Below are 21,724 nucleotides of genomic sequence, written 5' to 3' on the forward strand. Positions count from 1 at the left end.
AGTACTCGGAATACAGATCCCCTCTTATGGGACAGTGAACTGAATCCAGCTCTGAACATGATAGACAGGAAGCTTTCTGTGGAAGCCACACGAAAGGACTGTCTTGTGCCTGCGCCCAGAAGGAATGCTCCATTTCTTTAAGAGGTTACTCAAGACAGTCCCGTAAATTAAGATCTTCTGCAATATTTTAAGTGTGTTAGGCTATGCACTGCTATATCTGGCTGTGCCAGCACTTGGGAGGTAGAGGCAGGAGGATTGAAAGTTGAAGATCATCCTCAGGTACATAGTGAGTTCATAGCCATCTTGGGCTAAATGAGACCATATCTCAAAACATTAAACAACAAAACCCCCACGTCACAAAAAACTTCATCATCCAAACTTCTTTTAACTGCACAGTCAGCGACGACACATATTTTTAGAATACTGAACAGTTATCACTGTCATACAGCTCTAAAATCTCATCTTATAAAACTGAAACTCTGGAACCAAAGAGATGGTTCAAGCAGTTAAGGGCACCGGCTGCTCTTTCAGAGGACCCAGGTTCAGTTCCCAGCACCTACATGGTGGCTCACAAGTGTCTGTAACTCCAGTTCCATGGAATCCACTTCACTCTGCAGACGGTACCTGACATATGCATAAAATAAGTGAATCTTAAGAAAAAAACACTGGGGCTGGGGATTTAGCTCAGTGGTAGAGCGCTTACCTAGGAAGCGCAAGGCCCTGGATTCAGTCCCCAGCTCCGGAAAAAAAAAAAAACACTGTCTCGTGTAGTGGCGCATGCCTTTAATCCCAACACTTCAGAGAGAGAGGCAGGTAAATAAATCTCAAAGCCACCCTAGGCTACAGCAAGATCCACAGCAGCCAGGGCTGCACAGTGCAAGCCTGTCATTCATAAATAAATTAGTTAGTTAGTTAGTTAGTTAGTTAGTTAGTTAGCTGTTAGTTAGTTGTTAGTTTGGTTTTTAATCTTTAATCATCATCGTGCCCCCTTTCACACTAGCCACACCTCGACTCTATCAGGTAAAATAACTGACCCAGGCAGCCCAGAAGGGTACAAAGTATCTGGCCTATGTGGCAGGTCCAGGACACATTTGCAAAAGTCAAGGCTCTTTTTTTGTTTGGTAAAGCTCACCATGCTATTGATTAACCAACTTTTTGTCTAGATTAGGGAAAAAAAAAAACCTGAAAAATACTGTCATTATTTTCTGAACATCCTTCCTTGCAAGTCACTTGCAAGTCACATGTCCTATTTAAAAAAATGAATAATAACATAAACTGAGATATTATCTTTCACACACAAAAAAAATGTTTTTGATGATTTCTTTTCGTTTTATTGTTTGCTTTGTTTTGTTTTGCTGTGTTCCCAGGCTAGCTCAAGTGATCTCCCCCTCAGCCTTCCAAGTTCTTGGAATATAGGCACACAGATACCGTCATGCTGAGAGTCTCACAATTTTAGATGCAAAATTTTAGTAGAAATTTAATTGTGATTGGCTTTTACTTGAATTTGGTAAACACAAGTTTATTGAACTAAATCTATCACAGGTAATGTTGGAAAGGGCTTAATGATTAATTTAAAGTCAAGGTCACCCTTTCCAAACTCCTGACAACTCTAGTTTGTGTTTGGATTCCCACTAGGTAAGTGGGACATTTCACTGAAGGTCCTCCCGGCTCTGTACCAACGATGTCATGGACTGGGAGTGAAGAGAGAACATGAAAGAGAAACTTGCTAACTGGCAGTTTCTTTAGCAAAACTGTCTACACCCTGATCACCAATGTATCTTCAGGAGTTTGGGTCTGCAGTATCTGGGGTTTTATACAAGGAAGTGTGTCTGGGGAAGCACTGCTCAGTGCTGCAGTCCTGTCCTAGCACATGCAACCCCCTGGATTTAATACCCAGCACAGCGGAAGCACCTAGTGTGTTCAAGGCACATAGTAGGCCTTTCTTCAGAAAGTGGTGGTTAGGCTAGGCATGGTTGGGAGTCAGAGGCAGGTATAAGGCCTTCCTGAATGACACTGCAAAACTTCACAAAGAAAATGGAGGGAGAGGTCTGGTTGGTAAAGAGCTTTTACAACTCAACAATACCCCAGTTTTTACATTGCGAAGGGCGCTACGAAGATACACAGATTATGACTAAGTCGCAGAGGAAATGATGTTCAGAAAATGATTAGCTACTGAGGAGATGTGAGCAAAACTGTGAGGTATCCCTTCACACCCACGAGGACTGCTAATAAGGACCAGTGAGGACGAAGGTTAAGAAGAGCCTGGAAAAAAAAAAAAAAAAAAAAAAGAAGAGCCTGGAGCTTCCATACAAATGGGGTAGTGTTCGGTCTTTGAAAATATGTTAAATCAAAGACGCCAGTCATGAAAGAATAATGCCATGTGACTTCCTTTGTATGAAATATGCTGAGCAGGCAAATCCAGGGACAGGGAGTTCATATGCAGCTGCCAAGCTACAAGTGGGCCAGACTGGAAGTGAGAGCATGGGGAGAGGGGGGAGTGAAAATGTTCTAAAATTATTACCTGTTCTGATCAGAGAGGGTTATGAATTCATGTAAGAACTGGGGAGTAAAGTTCACAGACAATCTGTAAGTCCCTTTGACCTCAGAGCAGGCGGGTGAGCCCAGATGACATGACAGATATATGGCCTGGAGAGCTGGTTACGAAACCTCTCCGGGATATGATGGGAAATGCAACCAGGTGCCCCTTGACCAAGCTGTGGGCTGTGTCAAGGGCTATTTCCCATGGTGTACTAAAAAGTCAAGGTCACCCTTTCCAAACTCCTGAGTGATACCAGAATTCAGTAAGACCCTTTCAACCACTTACCCAGAGGCACGGACTAGAGGCACAGGGAAGAAGAAAGGCAGAAGCGCTGGGGAATAAATTCAGTTTGCCTAGCAGCTACAGTGTAGGGCAGGTACACTCTGGTAGTTTTCTGAACTCTAAAATGAATATTTTCAATATTTCCTAAGTGATGAAAAGGTTAACAGGCCCAAAACAGGTAGTGTGGTCAAAACCTTAGAAGGGTGCTCTTTCTGGTCACCTCTCCCTCTGTCTGGAAAACCACCACCCAAAATAAATAAATAAATAAAACCCTTGAAACTAAAGTGACACCATCTACACATGGCATGTAACTAGTTTTCTAAATTCCTGTTCTAACTGCTAAAAACCGATGGTGGGTATTAACAACACATAAGTTAAATAATATTACCCTAAACTTCTATTTAAGGTCAAGCTGAACTAATATAATACATGCACGTGTCTCCTGACAAGGCCTGGGAGTGGCAAGAACAAGCCAGTCAGCAGTCATATTGGTGTCTCTGTATCACTCTCCACTAAAGGAAACCAAGGCTCCTTGAAGAAATGGCCAGGCTAAGGACAAGCCATGGGAAGGACAAGAGGGGCTGCAGACATGGACCCAGATTTGGTTCCCAGAACCACATCTGACAGCTTACAACCACCTATAATTGCAGCTCCAGGGAATCTGGAACCTTCACTCACCCGCATATGCAAGCCCAAAGCACACACACGGAAATACTAAAAATTTAAAAAAGAAAGTGGAAGAAGAGATTGGACTAACTTCCTGAGCCAGAAAAGAGGGAAAGGAAGTACTTATACAGAATTGTGGAGCACAAGGGTCACCTTGAGAGGGTTCCTACTGGCCAAACCAAGGGCAGTCACGGACTGTGACCTCCTGGATAGAATAAGGCCTTGTGATTTCATGCAGTGTATATGAACCACATTTAAAGATGGGGGGGGGGGGCAGGGGGGAGTTCTTCCTTAGAGCAGAGTATCAGTAATTGCAGAAGAGAAAGTTAGAAAATTATCAACAGGAGCTAAAATTTAAGAAATACCCCTGTAATTCGCCTTTTTATGATTTCACTGGCATTCATAAAAAGAGCAAACTACAGAGCAGCAAACAGAGCGGGGGGGGGGGGGGGGAGGTGTTGCAAGGAGGGCAGAGTAAGGGCTGCTGAAAACCTACACAAAGGAAGAAAGAGCTGGCAGGGTGCATGCTCCCAGCACCGTGAAGCAGAGGCAGGTGTATCTCGTGAGTTCACACAGAGTTCCAGGTCAGCCAGAGTTTCATAGTGAGACCCTGTCTCAGCAGAGCGAAAGGGAACCAAAGGACCAGGGGAAGCAGGTCGCAAACCATTCTGAACCTCGATGGAGGTGATAATTACAGACTGCACCATTTGCATGTCAGGACTTGCAGGCATAGACTAAAACGGCAAAGCAAGAAGCTCACTGCCTCTAATACAAGGCTAGCCTGGATGAACATGTGAGACTGTCTCAAAAAAAAAAAAAAAAAAAAAAAAAACCTGTGGGCAAACTTGCTAATTTTACTCTTTAGAAAATGAAGTATATATGCCAATTATACCGACTGTGTTGGTTTTTCTTTTTTCTTTTTTTTTTTTAAAGATTTATTTATTTCATGTATGTGAGTACACTGTAGCTGTCTTCAGACACACCAGAAGAGGGCATCAGATCCCATTACAGATGGTTGTGAACCACCATGTGGTTGCTGGGAATTGAACTCAGGACCTCTGGAAGAGCAGTCAGTGCTCTTAACCACTGAGCCATCTCTCCAGGCCCCTGTGTTGGTTTTTCATAGCTTGATTTTTTTTCTTTTTACTAAGAAGTTTCATTTGAAAGTGTGACCTGGGTAGTATTCCAGTGTCATCAGCACACAACGGATGGGTCCGATTTAAGAAGAAACAAGATTAGCGCCCTAAGGACTACAAAAGATTCATGGGTATTTCAAAGAAGACACTCTCAGGTTTGAGATGCATCTTAATATTTGAAACAAAAACAAAATTCTGGGCAGAAAAAGAAGAGTGAGGGCAGAGAGAGGAAAACCATCCCAAAGTTTGTAAAAGTTAAGACTATAATAGATAGTGGCCCTATCCTTTATAGAACAAAACGTATAAATAAATGATTAAGTAATTACCAAGAGTTTCAAGAGAAAAAGAGCCCATTAAAAAGCTACAGAGTGGTTAAAGGAGGAAAAACACAGTCAAGGATAATCAACTCAGCTCAGAATGCACCAGACCTTAAAATAGACCCTGAGGTGGTTCACTGTGAAAGGCTCATCAGGAAAGAGAATTAAAGCAAGAAGAAAAAAGGATTTTGTGGATTAGGGAAGATTCGCTGCTGTATGGTAACGGGGGCATGGAGCCAATAAAGGGAAAGATTCAAAAGAGGTACACATAATATCGGGTACAGGAGGTGGTTGAAAACCAAGCACACAGAGGAAAGCTGGGCTTTCGAAAAGGAAGAAGAGGAACCCTGAGAGGCTGCAAGGAAGTTGAGGGATCCCAGAAGGCTGGGGCAAGAGGTACCTAGAGACAGATACATCAAAGAGAGGAAGAAAGCAAGACACGGGAATTCAAGCAGCAATGAGGGCTTGTTTCAGAAACACATCTGCCAGGGTCTAACAGCACATATATTTGATGGCTTTCTCTGAACCAGCAGCCAGAGGCCAAAGGAGAAAGACAACTGTGAGAAAGGCAACCAAAAGGTGACTTGCCTGCTTTCCCGCAGGCTTGTGGGTCAGCACTCCTGGCTTCGCTGCCTCTTTCTGAACAAAATTTTCCTAAGGTTGCTATGGTTTAAAAACTAAGTCTTAACTTAAAGCCATGTTAAAGAAGTAATGTCATACTTTCCTTTAAATGCTTAAACTGTAGTTGGTTTCTTTGGCTTTTTTTTTTTTAAATGCAAGCGTCACTTATTGTAAACGACGAGGACAAAAGTGACAGAACTTAGAATGTCACTTACCTGGCAGCTTCGGGAAAACCCATTCTGTAGAGGGTGACAACAGCAGCTCCTCCAAGGCCTAAATTGTGCTGCAGAGCCACCTTTGCCCCAGGAACCTGCCTCTTTCCGGCTTCACCTCTCAGCTGCCAGCAGAGCTCCGCGCACTGAGCCAGACCTGGCGAGTCGAGCACAGAGCGTCCCGGGCCGTGTTAGAACGCAAACTCCACCCACCCGCCCCAGCGAGCCGCTAGTTGGGACTTCCCGCCAAAGCCAAGCTCGCCTCCGCCTCCGGAGCTTAAAGCCCGAGAATCACAGCTAGTTCCCACGCTAAGAGAATTAGCATTTTAAAAAGACTCGAGTTCAGGAAATCAAAACTTGCTCTCTTCATCCCATTCTTCTCTGGCGTGTTGAAATGGAAAACACAGCGTCCAGCTGCCCACGGTGGCACTCGTTTAATCCTAGCACTCCGGAGACAGAGGCAGGCCACCCTGGTCTACAGTGTGAGTTCCAGGACAGCCAGTGCTACATAGTGAGATTCTGTCTCAAAAAAAAAAAAAAAAAAAGTGAAAAAAAAAATTGAGATGGGAATATTTTGAAAAGCAGTGAGCTCAAATTCAAATCGAACTCAAGAAGTGGGAAAGGGAAAATGAAGTGGGAGTAGGGAGCGATCTGTAACACAAAGAATGTTCGAAATAGAAGGAATCCTTATTTTACATTTACTTAAAATACACGTAATACATATAAGTGTATGTGGATATATACATACACATATGTATACATTGTTATATTGTTTGTTTAAGTGAAGTTATGCCACATTTCTAATAAAAAGTCCTGTGCCGGGCATAAGAAATCTCCTTTTGAATTGTTGGTCAGGAGAGCTCAAGCTTGATTTCATCCCAGAAGTCAAAGGTAAGTGTTTATTGCTAAAGACAGCACACACTTGAACACCAGACTGGAGAAGTTGAGATGGATCTACTCCAAACGCCTCCTTCCTGAGAACTAGCTTCCATAGTACCAGAAGGTGCTATGCTATATAAGCTGGAAGGGGGAGGAGGGACGGGATCAATAGTCCTGATCTGCTGTGGAGCCTGTGAACCACAAAAATAACTAGCACAGCAAAATATCTAAAGTGCAATAGTGACACTTACATCCCTCCCCACCATACCCCCCTCCTGCAGACAAGGTTTCTCTGTGTATCCTTGTCTGTCCTAGAATGAGTTCTGTAGACCTGGCTGGCCTAGAACTCATAGAGATCTGCCTGCCTCCCAAAGTGCTGGGATTAAAGGCATATACTACCAATGTCCCAGCTGATACTTACATCTTGATGGTAAATACACACACTCACATAATTAAAAATAAGCCAGGGTGGAGTTGGGGGAGGCATGCTTTTAACCCCAGCACTCAGGAGGAAGAGGCAGGCGGATCTCTGAGTTTGAAGCCATCCTGATCTACAGAGTGAGCTCCAGAACAGACAGGGCTATACAAACAAACGCTGTCTTGAATAAACAAATATATGAATAAAATAAATAAATAAGTGGAATAAAAATAAATCTCACAAAAGACTCAGATTATACGTGAAGGGCATAACAGTCCTAGAAGGCAGACTCTGGCAAATGGAAGACGCATGCAGTACTTCTCTGAGCATCCGTGACAAACTTTCATAGAGAAGTGGTTCCACAAAAGAGAGAAATTAATAAAACTGCCTATCCTTTTTTAAATGATAATAAATGAACCAAAGAAGAAACAAAAGAACACGGCAGCAAGGCAGTGCATACACTGCAGCTACCTGGTACACTCAGTCTGTCCTCCTGGCCCAACCCTCGTTTATCTGTTTTCTGGAAGCCTTTGGTACCCAGGGCCTTCTGCATCCTAAACAAATGTTTGACTGTAAAGTGACAGTAAGTGCCATATCCTGCAATGACCCCTGTACCCTCACACACTGTCTTCCTCTCTCTTCCCCCAACACAACATCTAGCTTTTCTACTTTCTACTGTATCATAAGCTTATGGAATCTGGGTGTTTCACTGTCATTTATTGTTGGATGTCTGAAGCAGGGTTTCTCTCTGTAGCCCTGGCTGTCCTGTCTCTCTGTGGACCAGGCTGGCCTCAATTGACTCACAGACATCCTTCTGCCTCTGCCTTCTGACTGCTGAGATTAAAGGTGAGCATCACCAAGCCCAGCGGAAATTTTGAGTTTTAAACTATAAATGAAATCAGTTAGCTAATAAGTACATTGTTAATTGCAACTTCTCTATTGTGAGAGCTGCAAGAACTTACAATCGTCCACTCATCAGTAAGACACTATAAGATAATAAACATCTTTACAACACCATCTGTCTTCACAGAAATAAACCAGTATTTTACACAGAATTTTACCAGTAAGTCACCTTAGAAACTCCAATACAGAAGTTGTCATTTTTCAGCTAAAGACCTAACAGTCTTTTTCGTGGGCAGGGGAGCCATGGTAAAATTCTAATTTCAGGACTCCTAGTCCAGTTCTCTCAGGAGAAAATGAGTCCCGTGCAGTGCGGAGGAGGAACAATCTCACCTGGCGAGTCTACTAAGACCTCTGTGAGGAGACATCTTGTTAGCTAAGTGCACTGCAGCTAACGGAAAATCAAATGACTGCAGTTCAAAAGCATGAAGAGCTCCAGTCACCGTCTGAGTTCAAAGAAGACAAGCATACTGAAATCACAGACTTCAGCCACTCATGGTGGCTCACAGCTATGGTCCCAGCATTTGCGAGGGGCAGGTAGGGGGACTGCTTCAAGTTTAAGGTCATCCTGAATCACATAGTGAGTTCCAGGCCAACCTGAGTCAGGACTGTCTCAAACAATTAAAACGAGGGTCAGAAAGATGGCTCAGCAGATAAAGACACATGCCACCATGCTAGATGACCTGAGTGTGATCCCCAGGACTCACATAAAATTGGAAAGAGATCACTGTCCTATGATCTCCACTCGTGTGCCATGGACCACGAATGTGCACACATACGTTCACAAAAACAAGCAAACAAAACAAAAACCAGATCAGGGCCTAAAGTATAATTCTGACAAGGATGCATTGTCACCTGTGGCACCCAGTGGGTGTCCCTTGGAGATGAGGCCTCCACTAGGGTTTATGACCCACTTTCCTCCGTAAGTGTTGTCCCCTCTGTCCACCAGTGCTCCACCTTGTCCTGTGGAAGAAAAAGTTAATGTTCACAAATGTTAAAATAATACATTGGACAGATGCCATGTTTATTTAACTCTTCCACATAGCCAAGGATTTCTTAATATAAACATTTCCTAAGAGCCTAATAAATTGTTACAAATGCTTTTAAGTGTTGAGTAATGATATTGAGAAATAAAGTCTTATCTTTCAAGAATGCTTTGCATGAAATAAGCACTTGGTAGTTCCTAATAGCCCTGTGGCTTCCAAATTGCCCCAACTGTAACAGAAAAAAACTAATGTGGTCAAAATAAATACTCTGCAACATTTTAACTAAAATTTATAGCTTCAAAAGTTGTAATTTTCCAAAATGAATTTCCTCTCTTGTTTCAGCTGTAATACAGTGTGATATATACATGTTTTAAAAATTTATTTATTATATATAAGTACACTATAGTTGTCTTCAGACACACCAGAAGAAGGCATCAGATCCTATTACAGATGGTTGTGAACCACCATGTGTTTGTTGGGATCTGAACTCAGGACCTCTGGAAGAGCAGTCAGTGCTCTTAACTGCTGAGCCATCTCTCCAGCTCGATATATACATTTTTTTTAATTAAAAAACAGTATGCTGGGGGCTGGAGAGATGGCTCAGTGGTTAAGAGCATTGATTGCTCTTCCAGAGGTCCTGAGTTCAATTCCCAGCAACCACATGGTGGCTCACAACCATCTGTAATGAGATCTGATGCCCTCTTCTGGTGCATCTGAAGACAACTGCAGTGTACTTATATATAATAAATAAATAAATCTTTAAAAAAAAAAAAAAAAAACAGTATGCTGGCTGTGGTGGCAGATGCCTTTAATCTCAGCACTTGGGAGGCAGAGGCAGGTAGAGCTCTGAGTTTGAGGCTAGCCTGGCCTACTGAGCAAATTTCAGGATAGCCAGGGCTACGCAGAGAAACTCTGTCTTGAAAAGCAAAAACAAAAGAGCAAGACTGGAGGTGCATTTTGGGTAGAGTGCTTACCTAGCGTGCATGTGTCCCAGTGTTTGCTTCTAGCACAACAAAAAGCAAAATCAAAAGAAGGAAAACAAAACAAACAAACAACAACAAAAAACTTACTTTCCTGAAATTAAGGAGAAAGACTGAAGGGGTTGGGGATTTAGCTCAGTGGTAGAGCGCTTGCCTAGCAAGCACAAGGCCCTGGGTTCGGTCCCCAGCTCCGAAAAAAAGAAAAGAAAAAAAAAAGGAGAAAGACTGAAGACACTGTTGAACCATAAAAGTTAAAAAAAAAAAGAAAAGAAAAAAGAGGCTTCACAGCCATAGGAGACATGGCTCAAGAGCTCACCTTTTTACCACAGCACAGAGGCAGGCAGCTCTCTATGAGTTAGGGCTAACCTAGTCTACATAGTGAGTTCTAGACCAGTCATGGCTATGTATTGAGACCCTATCTTAAACCAAAACCCAAACGAAAAACAACTACAAATTCATTTCATGTGTTTCATGGCCTCCACATTACCTGTAATGATCTGTTCACTATTTGGGAGTGGTTACAAAATAAACAGAAGCACATGAATTATATAAGGCGTTCCTCCGGATGCTCTTCTGACGGAATAATACCGATCTGGGAGCCCCAGATGTGATGATGGTCTAGGTGCAGTCCTAATAACAGTATGCTGAGTAGCCACACCACGGAAAGAAGGAAGAGAGTTTGGGAAAGTGGGAACAAGGAAGAGAGCCCTGGAGAAGCCACATGGGGCTTTGGACACAGGCCCCTGAGGGACACAAGTCAGGGGTGCTTGAACAAGGAGGCACTGTAACTGTAGGAGAGGAGTTAAAGAGACAACATTTGGCCTGCATCTCTGTGTTGGGGAGAAGCTAGTAGGCTTTGCAGAGATAGGACAGTGGCCAGCTTCTAATACAACCATCTGCTTCTTATAGTGAAGAGACTGGAGGTGCCTAGGCAGCCTTAGGGGCTGGCTGTGAGAGGACCACAACCCAAGGAGTCATGCTGGCAGTGATAAAGTCTGGCAAGATGTGGTGCACTCAGAATTTATTTGAAGGCAGGGTAGGAGCCAGCAGGATTCAAAGATGGATTTGGTGGGGGCAGTGTGAGATAGGTGACTGAAGATTGAGTGTGGGGAAGCTAAAGGATGACTCAGCAGTTAAGAGCTGAGCTTGCAACAAACTGGTACCCAGAAACAGACTTGGGCAGTTGACAACTTCCTGTAACCAAGGGATCCAACATCCTTTTCTGGCCTTTGTGGGTGGCTCTACACATGCGTGCACATTCAACCATGCACAGGGGCACACAATCAATCAATCAATAAAACAAATCTTTAAGAAGAATGATTTTCCAGTTTCCAGTGTGGTCAACTGAAGGATGTCCAAGTTGGAGGAAGAAGTTTGGGAAACATTGGAACTCCAGTTCTGAACTTAGATTTGAGATACAGATAAGCCACCGAAAAGCAAATAGCGTGTGCGCATGAGCACACACACACACACACACACACACACACACACACACACACACACACACACACACAGTGCTACTCACAGCTACCTGAGGACTGCAAAGCAAACAAAAGCAAGAAGATTAGCAAGTGAAGATTCAGGGAAGCTGCCGCACAAGGCTGGATTCATTATGCTTCCTCAGGCTGTTCTTGTCAGTTCTGCACAAGTGAACTGCATTCCAGGACAGCACGGCATGTCAACAAAGGTAGTGTTCTAGAACTAAGTCTATCCCCCTTCCTCTACACCCCACTCCCTACTCCCGACACACACACTTTTGGCTGTTTGAGACAGTCAAAAGTATCCCAGACTAACCTTGAACACCAGATCCTCCTTTCTCTGCCTCCCAAGTGCTGGGATTACAGGTATGCAGCACCACCCCACTGAAACCCCACCTTTGTACCAAGAGAACCAGGAAAACAAACTCCACAGGCTGGACAGTCAGCACTGAAGGCCACAGTAGAGAGAGTCAGAACAGAGCCCCGCTGTCTCCCTAATTCTGAACGCAGACTTATACCTAGAGAGTGAGTCTGAGGCTCACCCCAAAGCTACAGATGCATGGGATGGCTCCAAACCAACACAGTACAGGCTCAGGAACTAAACAAGAGGCATCCGCTGCCACCTCAGAAGGCAAGTCAGAATTTGTGAGGACAAACTGGGCTGACTCTGGCTAAATCACAAACAATGTGGAGCTGGAGAAAGAACTCAGTGAACATTACTACACCTGAGGACTGAGTTTGGTCCCCAGTACCCACATAAAAAGCTGGATGTGGTGTGTGTGTTTGTAATCCTAGTGCTGAGGATGCAGAGATGAGCAATTTCCTGGGTCTCACTGGCCAGCCTGACTACCCTAAAACCGGGGAGCCCCAGGTCCCAGCAAGAGACTTTGTCTCAGAAATGGGAGGCAGTTGATCCTTACAATTGACCCTGGAGGTTGATGCCCCGCTTCCCTACTGCTCATATTACATGGCCCCACCACTCCTCTCCAGAGGATGTTAAACAAAGTAACATTCATGTGTTCAGGATGCAATCTAAAATTATCCTACAAAGAATCTGAAAAAAAAAATGTAACCAACGCCCAAGAGGGAAAGACCCTGGACAAAGGCCAAACCCCAAATTCCAGACTACAAAGTTATCAAGAGCTTTCAAGTTGACACTGGAGCTGCAAGGTGAAGGAGACTCGGGATATAAACACCAAGACAGGAGTTCTCAGCAGAGCCAAGAAGCAAGAAAATGAATCCAATAGATTTTTAAAAGTGAATTCTTCGAAATAAAACAGAGTCCAGATGTGGTAGAGCAAGCCTGGGAGGCCAGCACACAAGGTGCAGAGGCTGCAAGGTCAAGGCCGGCTCTGTGATAGCAAACTCCAGAAAAGCTACACACACAGGCCCTGCTTCTTTGTTCATTTATTCATTTTTTTTTCCAGTACCAGAGATTGAACTCAGGATCTCCTGTATATAAGCCAAACACTGCTCACTGAGCTAATAACCCCAGCCTGAGATCTGACTCCATAAAGAAAGGAAAGGAGAAAAAGAAGAAAAGGACATCCTACCACTCTGGAAGCTGAAGCAAGAAGCTTGTAGGAAAAGAAAGAAAGAAAGAGGGGGGAGAGAGAAGGAGGGAGGGAGGAAGAGAAAGAGAGAAAAGAAAAAAAGAGAGGTAAAAAAATTTTTATTAAAAAAAAGAAAGAAAGAAAGAAAAAAAGTCTTACTCCAGTGACTTGGAGCAGAAAGGAGATTTAAAAATGAACAGATGGCCGGGCAGTGGTGGTGCCCACCTTTAATCCCAGCACTCAGGAAACAGAGGCAGGTGGATATTTGAATTCAAAGCCAACTATGTCTATAGAGTAAACCCAGGACAGCCAAGGCTACACAAAGAAACCCTGCCTCAACCCCCGCCTCTCCCCCAAAGGAAAAGAACTAGGTTTGATCACTAATACTACAAAAACAAAGAACAAGTGTCACAGACTCATGGGATAATATTAAAGGCTCTAAAACAGATGTCGTGGTGATCCCAGAATGATCCCAGAACGTAAGGCAAAGATGGGGCATTTGCCTCAGCATGAACAAGTCTCGGGGTTAGATCTCCAGAACTGAAGGACCAGGAAGGATGGTTTTCAGCTTCCCAGAGCTTGGGAGGAGGTGAGGACATGGGGACCAGGAGGCGATGTCCATTCTGTACTATCTCAGAAAAGAAAAGTAAGAAAAGAAGAGGGAAGATGCTAAAAGAAAGTCTTCGGGCTAAAGAAATGAATGAGAGGAAAGACCCCTAAGTGCTGGAGAAATGGCTGTGAATGAGAGGAAAGACCCCCGAGTGCTGGAGAAATGGCTGTGAATGAGAGGAAAGACCCCCGAGTGCTGGAGAAATGGCTGTGATTAAAGCACATACAGGCTAGGCCTAGTGGTGCACACCTTTAGTCCCAGCAGGCAGAGGCCAGGGGATCTCTGTGAGTTTGATGCCAGCCTGGTCTACACAGTGAGTTCAAGGTCAGTGTATTGAGACCCTGTCTCCAAAACAGAGAGAGACTGTGGAACATTAAGCCCTGAATGGAATGTCTCAAATCCCTCCCCTCAGGGCAGAGGAACTCACCCACTTCCACTCCCCAGTGCCAAGGAAGGTGAGAGAATGTAGGAGCCAAAGTGAATGGAGAATGCCAAGAAAACAGGCCCTCCAAATCCACATGGTCAGAGCTCATAGGAACTCACAGACTGAGGCAGCATGCACAGGTCTGCACAGGTCTGCTCAGGTCTCTGTGTATATACTGGCTTCCAGGTTAGCGTTTCTAAAGGATTCCTGAGTGTACAGATTCCTGATTCTTGGGCCTCCTCTAGTGTTCTTTTCCTTCAGTTGGTTTGCCCTGTCCAACTCCAGTGTAGCTTTGTGTTATCTTACTTATTTTATTTTGTTGCACTTAAAAAGAAAAATCACGGGCTGGAGAAATGGCTCAGCGGTTAAGAGCACTGACTGCTCTTCCAGAGGTCCTGAGTTCAATTCCCAGCAACCACATGGTGGCTCACAACCATCTGTAATGAGATCTGATGCCCTCTTCTGGTGTGTCTGAAGACAGCTACAGTGTACTTATATATAATAAATGAATAAATCTTTTAAAAAAATAAATAAATAAAAAAAAGAAAAAAAAAAGAAAAATCACATACAGTCTTGCAGAGGACCCAGGCATGGTTCCCAGCACCCACATGGCAGCTCACAACCAGCTTTAACTCCAGTTCCAGGAGATCCAACACCCTCTTCTGGTTTCCTCGGGCAATAAGCATACACGTGAGATATATATATATATATATATATATATATATATATATATATATATATATATATATATCCTTGTGTTGGGGGCTGGGCTGATTCTGAGGCTTTCTCAGAGACCCTGATGAAAAAAGCAAAAGAGAATGCTAATTCGGTATCCTTGCCCAGAGGCAGAGAGGAATGGGGACAAGGAATATATGGTTTTCGGTTTCCGGGAACCTGGCTTTTTCCCCAGAAGAGACGGGAGTTACCTGTCCCAAGGATACTGTGCGCAGTCTGTGATGCTCTTGAGACCACCTGTGTATGTACAATAGCTTGATTAGCTCCTGCTGACTTCATCCCCCCATTGTATACAGCTTTCTGCACACTGTGTTCACTTCTGCATACCATAAGTAAAATGCTATACTTCTTAACTGTCCGCATGAGCCATCAGCTTGTACAAGACCTCCTGATCCCAAACGTTCTTGTGTGCTCTAATTTCTCATCCCTTGGCCCTCCCCTCAGGAGCCTGTCACTGAAGAATAACCTGCCAGTCTAGGTCAGTCTTGGGTTGGGAAAAAAAAGTATTGTGACACAAACACAAAGACCATTGGATTTGAAACCCCAGATCCAATGCCCTCTTCTGGTTTCCTTGGCCATGTAAAAGCCCAGAGCCCTACAGCAAAATGGGAAGTAGAGATAAGAGAATGTCCAGGAGCTCCCAAGCAATAAGAGAGCGGCATTATCTCAAAAAGAAGACAGTCCTCTGACCTCCACAGGCATGCTACAGCTCTCCTGCGTATGCACAAACACAAGATCTTTTTTTTTTTTTTTGGTTCTTTTTTTTCGGAGCTGGGGACCGAACCCAGGGCCTTGCGCTTCCTAGGCAAGCGCTCTACCACTGAGCTAAATCCCCAACCCCCACAAGATCTTTAAGAGTGAAGAAAGCAATGGAAATTATAAATATCTAGGTAAATATGAAAAACCTTTTCTTAATGCCTTCAAATGACAACGAAAGAAAATTATTTCATCACGTTCATTTTTCAGTCCAAACAGATGTGATATACATGACAGCTATAAGAAAAAGATCAGTTGGGGGCTGGGAATTTAGCTCAGTGGTAGAGCGCTTATCTAGGAAGCGCAAGGCCCTGGGTTCGGTCCCCAGCTCCGAAAAAAAAAGAACCAAAAAAAAAAAAAAAGAAAAAGATCAGTGAAGGCAGAGAGATGTCGGCCGGATAATGGTCCTCTATGGTGCCAAGGTTTCTCCTTTGCATGCGAAGAGTCCCCATATTATCTCCAAGGAGACTAAAGGTAACGTACACCCACGTGACCTTAGAGCCGCAACTCCTAGCTGGGAGATTTTTACCCCAGGGAGAGATTGGTAATGTCTAGAGATATTCTTGGCTATCACAGCTGTGGGAGGCATTTGTGGCACGCTGTGGGTATAAAAGGCCAGGAAGATTCGCTGCTGAACACCCTAAGATGTACAAGCTCTACCACAAAATAACACCTCAAATGTCAACAGTGCTGAGACTATCCTAGCCACAGCCACGGGCAGAGAAAAAGAGACGGAGGGGCTAAGGGTGCAGCTAACTTTGCCAGAACTTGGAACACAGAAGCAAAAAGATCAGAAGGTACCTGAGATGGTTCAGCAGGTAAAGCGCCCGTGTCACAAGCCTGATGGCCCGCGTGTGACCCTGCAACCCATACAATGGGGAAAGGAGAAAAGTAGCTCCATGAAGTTGTCCTCTGGCTCCTATGTGCGCTAGGCCACACACAAACCAACACACACAATACACACATGGCTCTTACCTGTTCTAGGTCACACACACTCCAATACACACAATACACACATGACACTTACGTGTGCTAGGCCAATACACACAATACACACAGTAATCATTAACTAATTACCGAAATCCTGAAATCATGCCAAAAAAGCCAACAGATACATTAAAATAGTATACTAAAAATGTTCAAGTAATGCAAAAGAAGACAGGAGAACAAAGGAAGAAAACAGTACAGAACACAAGTAGAAAACATGATCAAACAGTCGATCTAAACCATATGGACACAGACTAGAAGAAAACATTCACAACGTAACTGACTGTCATTGACATGTATCTAGAATATATATATATAGTATTAATATACTAATATTATATTACTTATATATTTATTATAAAATATACACAATAAGGACAAATAACAGAACCAAGGGGCAGAGATTTAAATAGATATAAAAGACGTGACACACGAAGACATACGATGAGGTGCTGGAGCGATGGCTCAGCAGTTCAGAACACGCAGTGCTCTTCTCCAGGGACCCAGCTTTGATTCCTAACACTTAGGGTGACTCCCAACCAGCTGTAACTCCAGCCCTAGGAGAGTCGGTGTTCTTTTCTAGACTCCGTGGGCACTGAAGTAACACATTCACATAACCACACGCAGGCACTGACGTAGACACAGAAAGATAATAAATATTTTTTTTTAAAGATACACAAATGACCAGTAAGCACAAAAAAGATTTTTCAATGTCATCAGTAATGGGTGATATGAAAATTGAGATTAAGATACAATTACATCCCTGTGAGCATATGCAACTGATCATCAAGTGTTGACATGGCGAAGCAACTAAAAGTCTGTACTCTGAGGAACGCGGTGTGCTTTAGAAATGAAAAAGAACCCTTCAAACCCACCAAAACTAATGTTTCTTTCTGCACGTCTATTTAAACACAATTCAAAAATACTTGGGATTGCAGGCCTAATAAATCCTCTTTAAAATGTAACCATACATTCTTAGAACTAATTTGCATAATGTAGATTAAGTACATACTCTGTTATGCCAGTGTTTGTGTTGTCCAAGACTGGATGTTCTGAAAACTTTCCTACCACAACCTCTTACATCCGGTTTGAACGATGTGGCATAGTCAACATGCAGGGAAAGGCAATTAGTGACTTGTAGTGTTTAATGATGAAAGTGAGGCTTTCTCAATAGGATTTACACCAGGCCCCTTCAAAGACACTACCTTCTGGACAGAGCCCCAGTGCTTCGTAAGTCAGGAGTTCATTGGTAGAGAAGCAATCGTGAAGCTCTATCACGTCGACATCACTGGGACCCAGGCCGGACTTCTCATAGCACTTCCTGGCAGCTTCTTTACTCATATCATAGCCAACCTATACCAAATCCATTGCCAGGTAAACAAAGGGCATCAACATTTGGCCTTTTAGACAAAGATTTTAAGAGAGCATAACATCAAACATGCATAACATGAAAAGCTCAAAATATCACATATATTGAGATCTCAGCGGATTCTGCATTATATAAAACACTCAATAAGATAATATCAAAAAATATACATCTTGAATTTTATACCATAAACTATAAAAGCTTAAATAAGATACTGAAAAAGGACTTAGAATCTGAGATAGCAGTATAGTTGCACTGATGGGGTCATAGAGTATAATTGCACTAGTAGAGGATTTTCAATACATCATTATGAGACAGAAACAGTGAAAAATAGAGGGCAATTCTATAGGAAAATATGTAACCTATTCTAGAAGATCACGCAGGATTCAAACCATTTTGCACAGGCCATGTTCAATTTTTTTTTTTTTTTTTGGTTCTTTTTTTCGGAGCTGGGGACCGAACCCAGGGCCTTGCGCTTCCTAGGTAAGCACTCTACCACTGAGCTAAATCCCCAGCCCCAATTTTTATTCAAGGAATAAGGCAAAAATACTATTATAAAGTGTGCTATGAGACAACCTGAGCATAGTGTGTATGCCCTAACTCAATTTCATGGTCTTGGCTTTACTGGTCAATGTCACAACACAGAGACAAAATACCTAAGAAAACAACTGAAGAGTCCAAAAGCTTTTTTTTTTTTTCTGTTTTCTGTTTTAGATAGGATTTCATGTAGCCCAGGCTAGCCTCAAATCCACTGTATAGCCAAGGATGACCTTGTGCTCCTGTTCTTCCTGCCTTACCTCTCAAGTTCTGAGGTTATAGGTGGGTGCAACCTTGCCCCACTGGTAAAACTTAGTCGGATTCATGGTTTTGCAGATTTCAATCCATGATCACCTGGTGCTAACACACCAGGCCCATTGCAAAGTTAAAAGCAACATCATGGGAGAGTACACATAGTAGAGCAAGGCTGTTCACCTCATGAAGGCCAGGAAGCAGACAGAGAGCTAGCTTTTTCAACAATTCTCTGCCCTGAATCCCACTGAGCTATGAATCCATCGATTCCTTAGTACTTTGATTAGGTTTGAGCCCCTATGAACCAATCATCTCCCAAAGACTACCTCAAAACAATGATGGATCAGGGACTAAGTCTCCAATACATGACCATATAGGGAACAGTTTAGGTCCAAACCAAAGCACTGATTAAGTTACGTGGGTATTTCAGATTTGTAGCAAGTGTTAAAAGCTATTTTATAAACTATACTTTACCATGCAATTGTTTCTGTGGACTAAGGGCAAACCATTAATTGTTCAACTCACTTTAGGTCTGAACTCTTACCTTCTCTTGGTTAAAGGCCCACACTTTTAATCCCAGCACCCAGGAGGCAGAGCTAGTAATTTCTGAATTTGAGGCTAGCCTGGTCTACATAGAGAGTTCTTGGACAGTCAGGGCTATGTGGAGAAACCCTTTCTCAACAACAAAACCCAAAACCCCAACCCAGAATGTCTAATGAATTAAAATACCTTACTCATGGCTCCAACCTAAATAACATCTGGTTGGCAATGTAGGTGAGGCTAGCCCTGAATTCCTGATCCTCCTTCTTCTATGCCCCAATTACAGGACAATACCAAGTCTATCTCCTTCACAAATCATTACAGATGGGATACAATGAGAACCTTTCTAGATCAAGTTTTTATAATACCTTCCAGAGCCAATGACAATAAAATGCTAGGTTGCAATTTAAAATAGTATTTCCTTCATTTGATTTTTTTAAAAAAAGAATCTCAGACATACCATTTTAATAACACTTTTTTCTTCAAATGTACTGGGCATGTCAGTCACCATCTCCTGTGCCACAATTTCCACAGCTTTGGACTGCAGGCCATGCTTCTGCACAAACTCCTCACTAGACACAATTGCTGCTGCGGCACCATCTGAGGTGGGACTAATCAGAAGTGAAAATCATTACTTGCACCAGCATCTCCTCGGGTTTCAGACTCAGGGCTAGGAGAAGAAAGACCAAGCATGCTTCCTAGCCAACTCACGTTCTTCTCTGTGATATTTATAGTTAAATTGCAAAAGCTTCCCACTGAGGCTGAGCCTCTACCAAGACCTCAAATGGTCTTCACTGCTCAGTCTGCAGTCTTTCCCTCAAACTCTCACTGGAAGAATCCTGGATATGCATAAGGTGATTTCTGGAGAGTTTCTGTAGAGTAAGTCTAAAAGGCTGCTTGCTGTCTTAATACTATGAAGACACACGCCAGGAGCCATCTAGGAGAAGCTAAAAACTAGCAAGTGATCTTCCTGAGATGAATCCTCCTTGGATTAAAATCTACAATGGGTTTGCTCCTGCAGGCAAGGATTTTTCATTTTAGGAAAGATTCCCACTATTAATATGTCGTGTGTGTGTGTGTGTGTGTGTGTGTGTGTGTGTGTGTGTGTGTGTGTATCTCACTAGGCATTAGCCCAGTCTTTTGAGCAGATTTCTGCAGAACAATGAAGATGCACTGCCTTATAGTGATGCTATATAGACAAATAGATGGTTTCTTTTTTTTTTTTTCAGAGCTGGGGACCGAACCCAGGGCCTTGCGCTTGCTAGGCAAGTGCTCTACCACTGAGCCAAATCCCCAAATAGATGATTTCTTAATTCTTAATGATGATCCTATAAGAATTCCTAAAATTATATTAGTAATTATGAAACTCTTTTATAAAAGGACTACTATTAAGCCCTCTCTGATAATCAAAACTGCAATGAGAAATCTGCCAGTCTTCAAGTCTCATGAATCAACTGCTTCTGAGACAGCAAGCCAGGCATCTACAACTTAGAGGGCAATCCAAGAGGTTGTAAAACAATTAACCAAAGGTCATACAAAGGGAACTAAGGATCTACTATAGGTGCAAGGACAGAAGATAAAATACTGACAGGGTTTATCTATACAAAACTTCACTAATACCTTAGTCACAAAAATTATGGTTTTTAACTTTCAATGAATCTGTTGAGCTAGTGACAGATACGGAATGTTTAGCTAGATAATTATTCTTAATGGATATTCATGTAACACTCTCTGTTGTAAACTTTTTATTCAATTTATGATTTGAATTTATGTTCGAACTTCTAGTGAACTTTTATAAAATAAAAAAAAATCTACGCTTGGCAAAACCATGTGATCTATTCTCCTAGGAAAGGAGACTAGGAAAGATTACATTGGAAGATATAACATTGGAGAGAAAGTATTGGGAGTAAGGCATTGGGAGCAAGAGCATTATTATATCAGAGCAGGAGAGAGCAAGATTAGAAGGAAAATGCAGAGTGGAATAACTTAGAAATGTTAAGGCAACTTAAAATTTTAAGAGATCAATATGCAGAATGCAGAGGGGAAGAGGAAACAAGAAGCTACAGAGAGAGCAGAAGGAGCAGGCAAGCTTCTCTTTAGCATGGGACAGAACAGGTCTTTTCTTAATAGCAAAGCAAGCACAGTCTTACAAAAGAGAACAAAACTTTCTTCTTACAGACTTGATTTTAATTTATTTAGCAATAAAAGGGTAGAAGCTTTTTCTTTCTCTATGCAACAAAGATTGGAGCTCATTTTTCATCCAGAATGAGTGAGTTCTTTCTGCACCAGTGCTTGGTCTTAAATATGCATATTTAAGTACGGATGTGTGTGTTTAAGTATGTAATTATGAGATGACTATGTAAACTGGACCAAACTGGTTTGAATGGAGATGAATGAATGTATATGCATGAATTTGTATATGAATTTAAGTGAGTTTAATCCATATTTGCTTGTGTTTTTCCTTCTGCAAGCATGAGTCTCTTCTCCTGGTTCAATAGAAGCTTATTGCTCCAAACTTCCCACTAGCCTGACAAGTCAGAAGCATTTGGA

At 42.7% G+C, this 21,724-nt stretch overlaps 1 protein-coding gene across 1 annotated transcript in view; it reads right to left on the minus strand.

Annotated features, from left to right (window-relative positions):
- Scp2 (sterol carrier protein 2) overlaps positions 1-21,724 on the minus strand; it is a 74,302-nt gene that overhangs the window by 23,013 nt on the left and 29,565 nt on the right. The window contains exons 9-12 of the mRNA NM_138508.5: positions 19,635-19,785; positions 17,685-17,832; positions 8,826-8,933; positions 5,777-5,930 (exon numbers count right to left, since the gene is read on the minus strand). Coding sequence (NP_612517.3) covers positions 5,777-5,930; positions 8,826-8,933; positions 17,685-17,832; positions 19,635-19,785 — 561 coding nt within the window. The remainder of the gene's footprint in view (positions 1-5,776; positions 5,931-8,825; positions 8,934-17,684; positions 17,833-19,634; positions 19,786-21,724) is intronic.

Source organism: Rattus norvegicus, chromosome 5 (assembly GCF_036323735.1).
Source record: "Rattus norvegicus strain BN/NHsdMcwi chromosome 5, GRCr8, whole genome shotgun sequence".
NCBI lineage: Eukaryota > Metazoa > Chordata > Mammalia > Rodentia > Muridae > Rattus > Rattus norvegicus.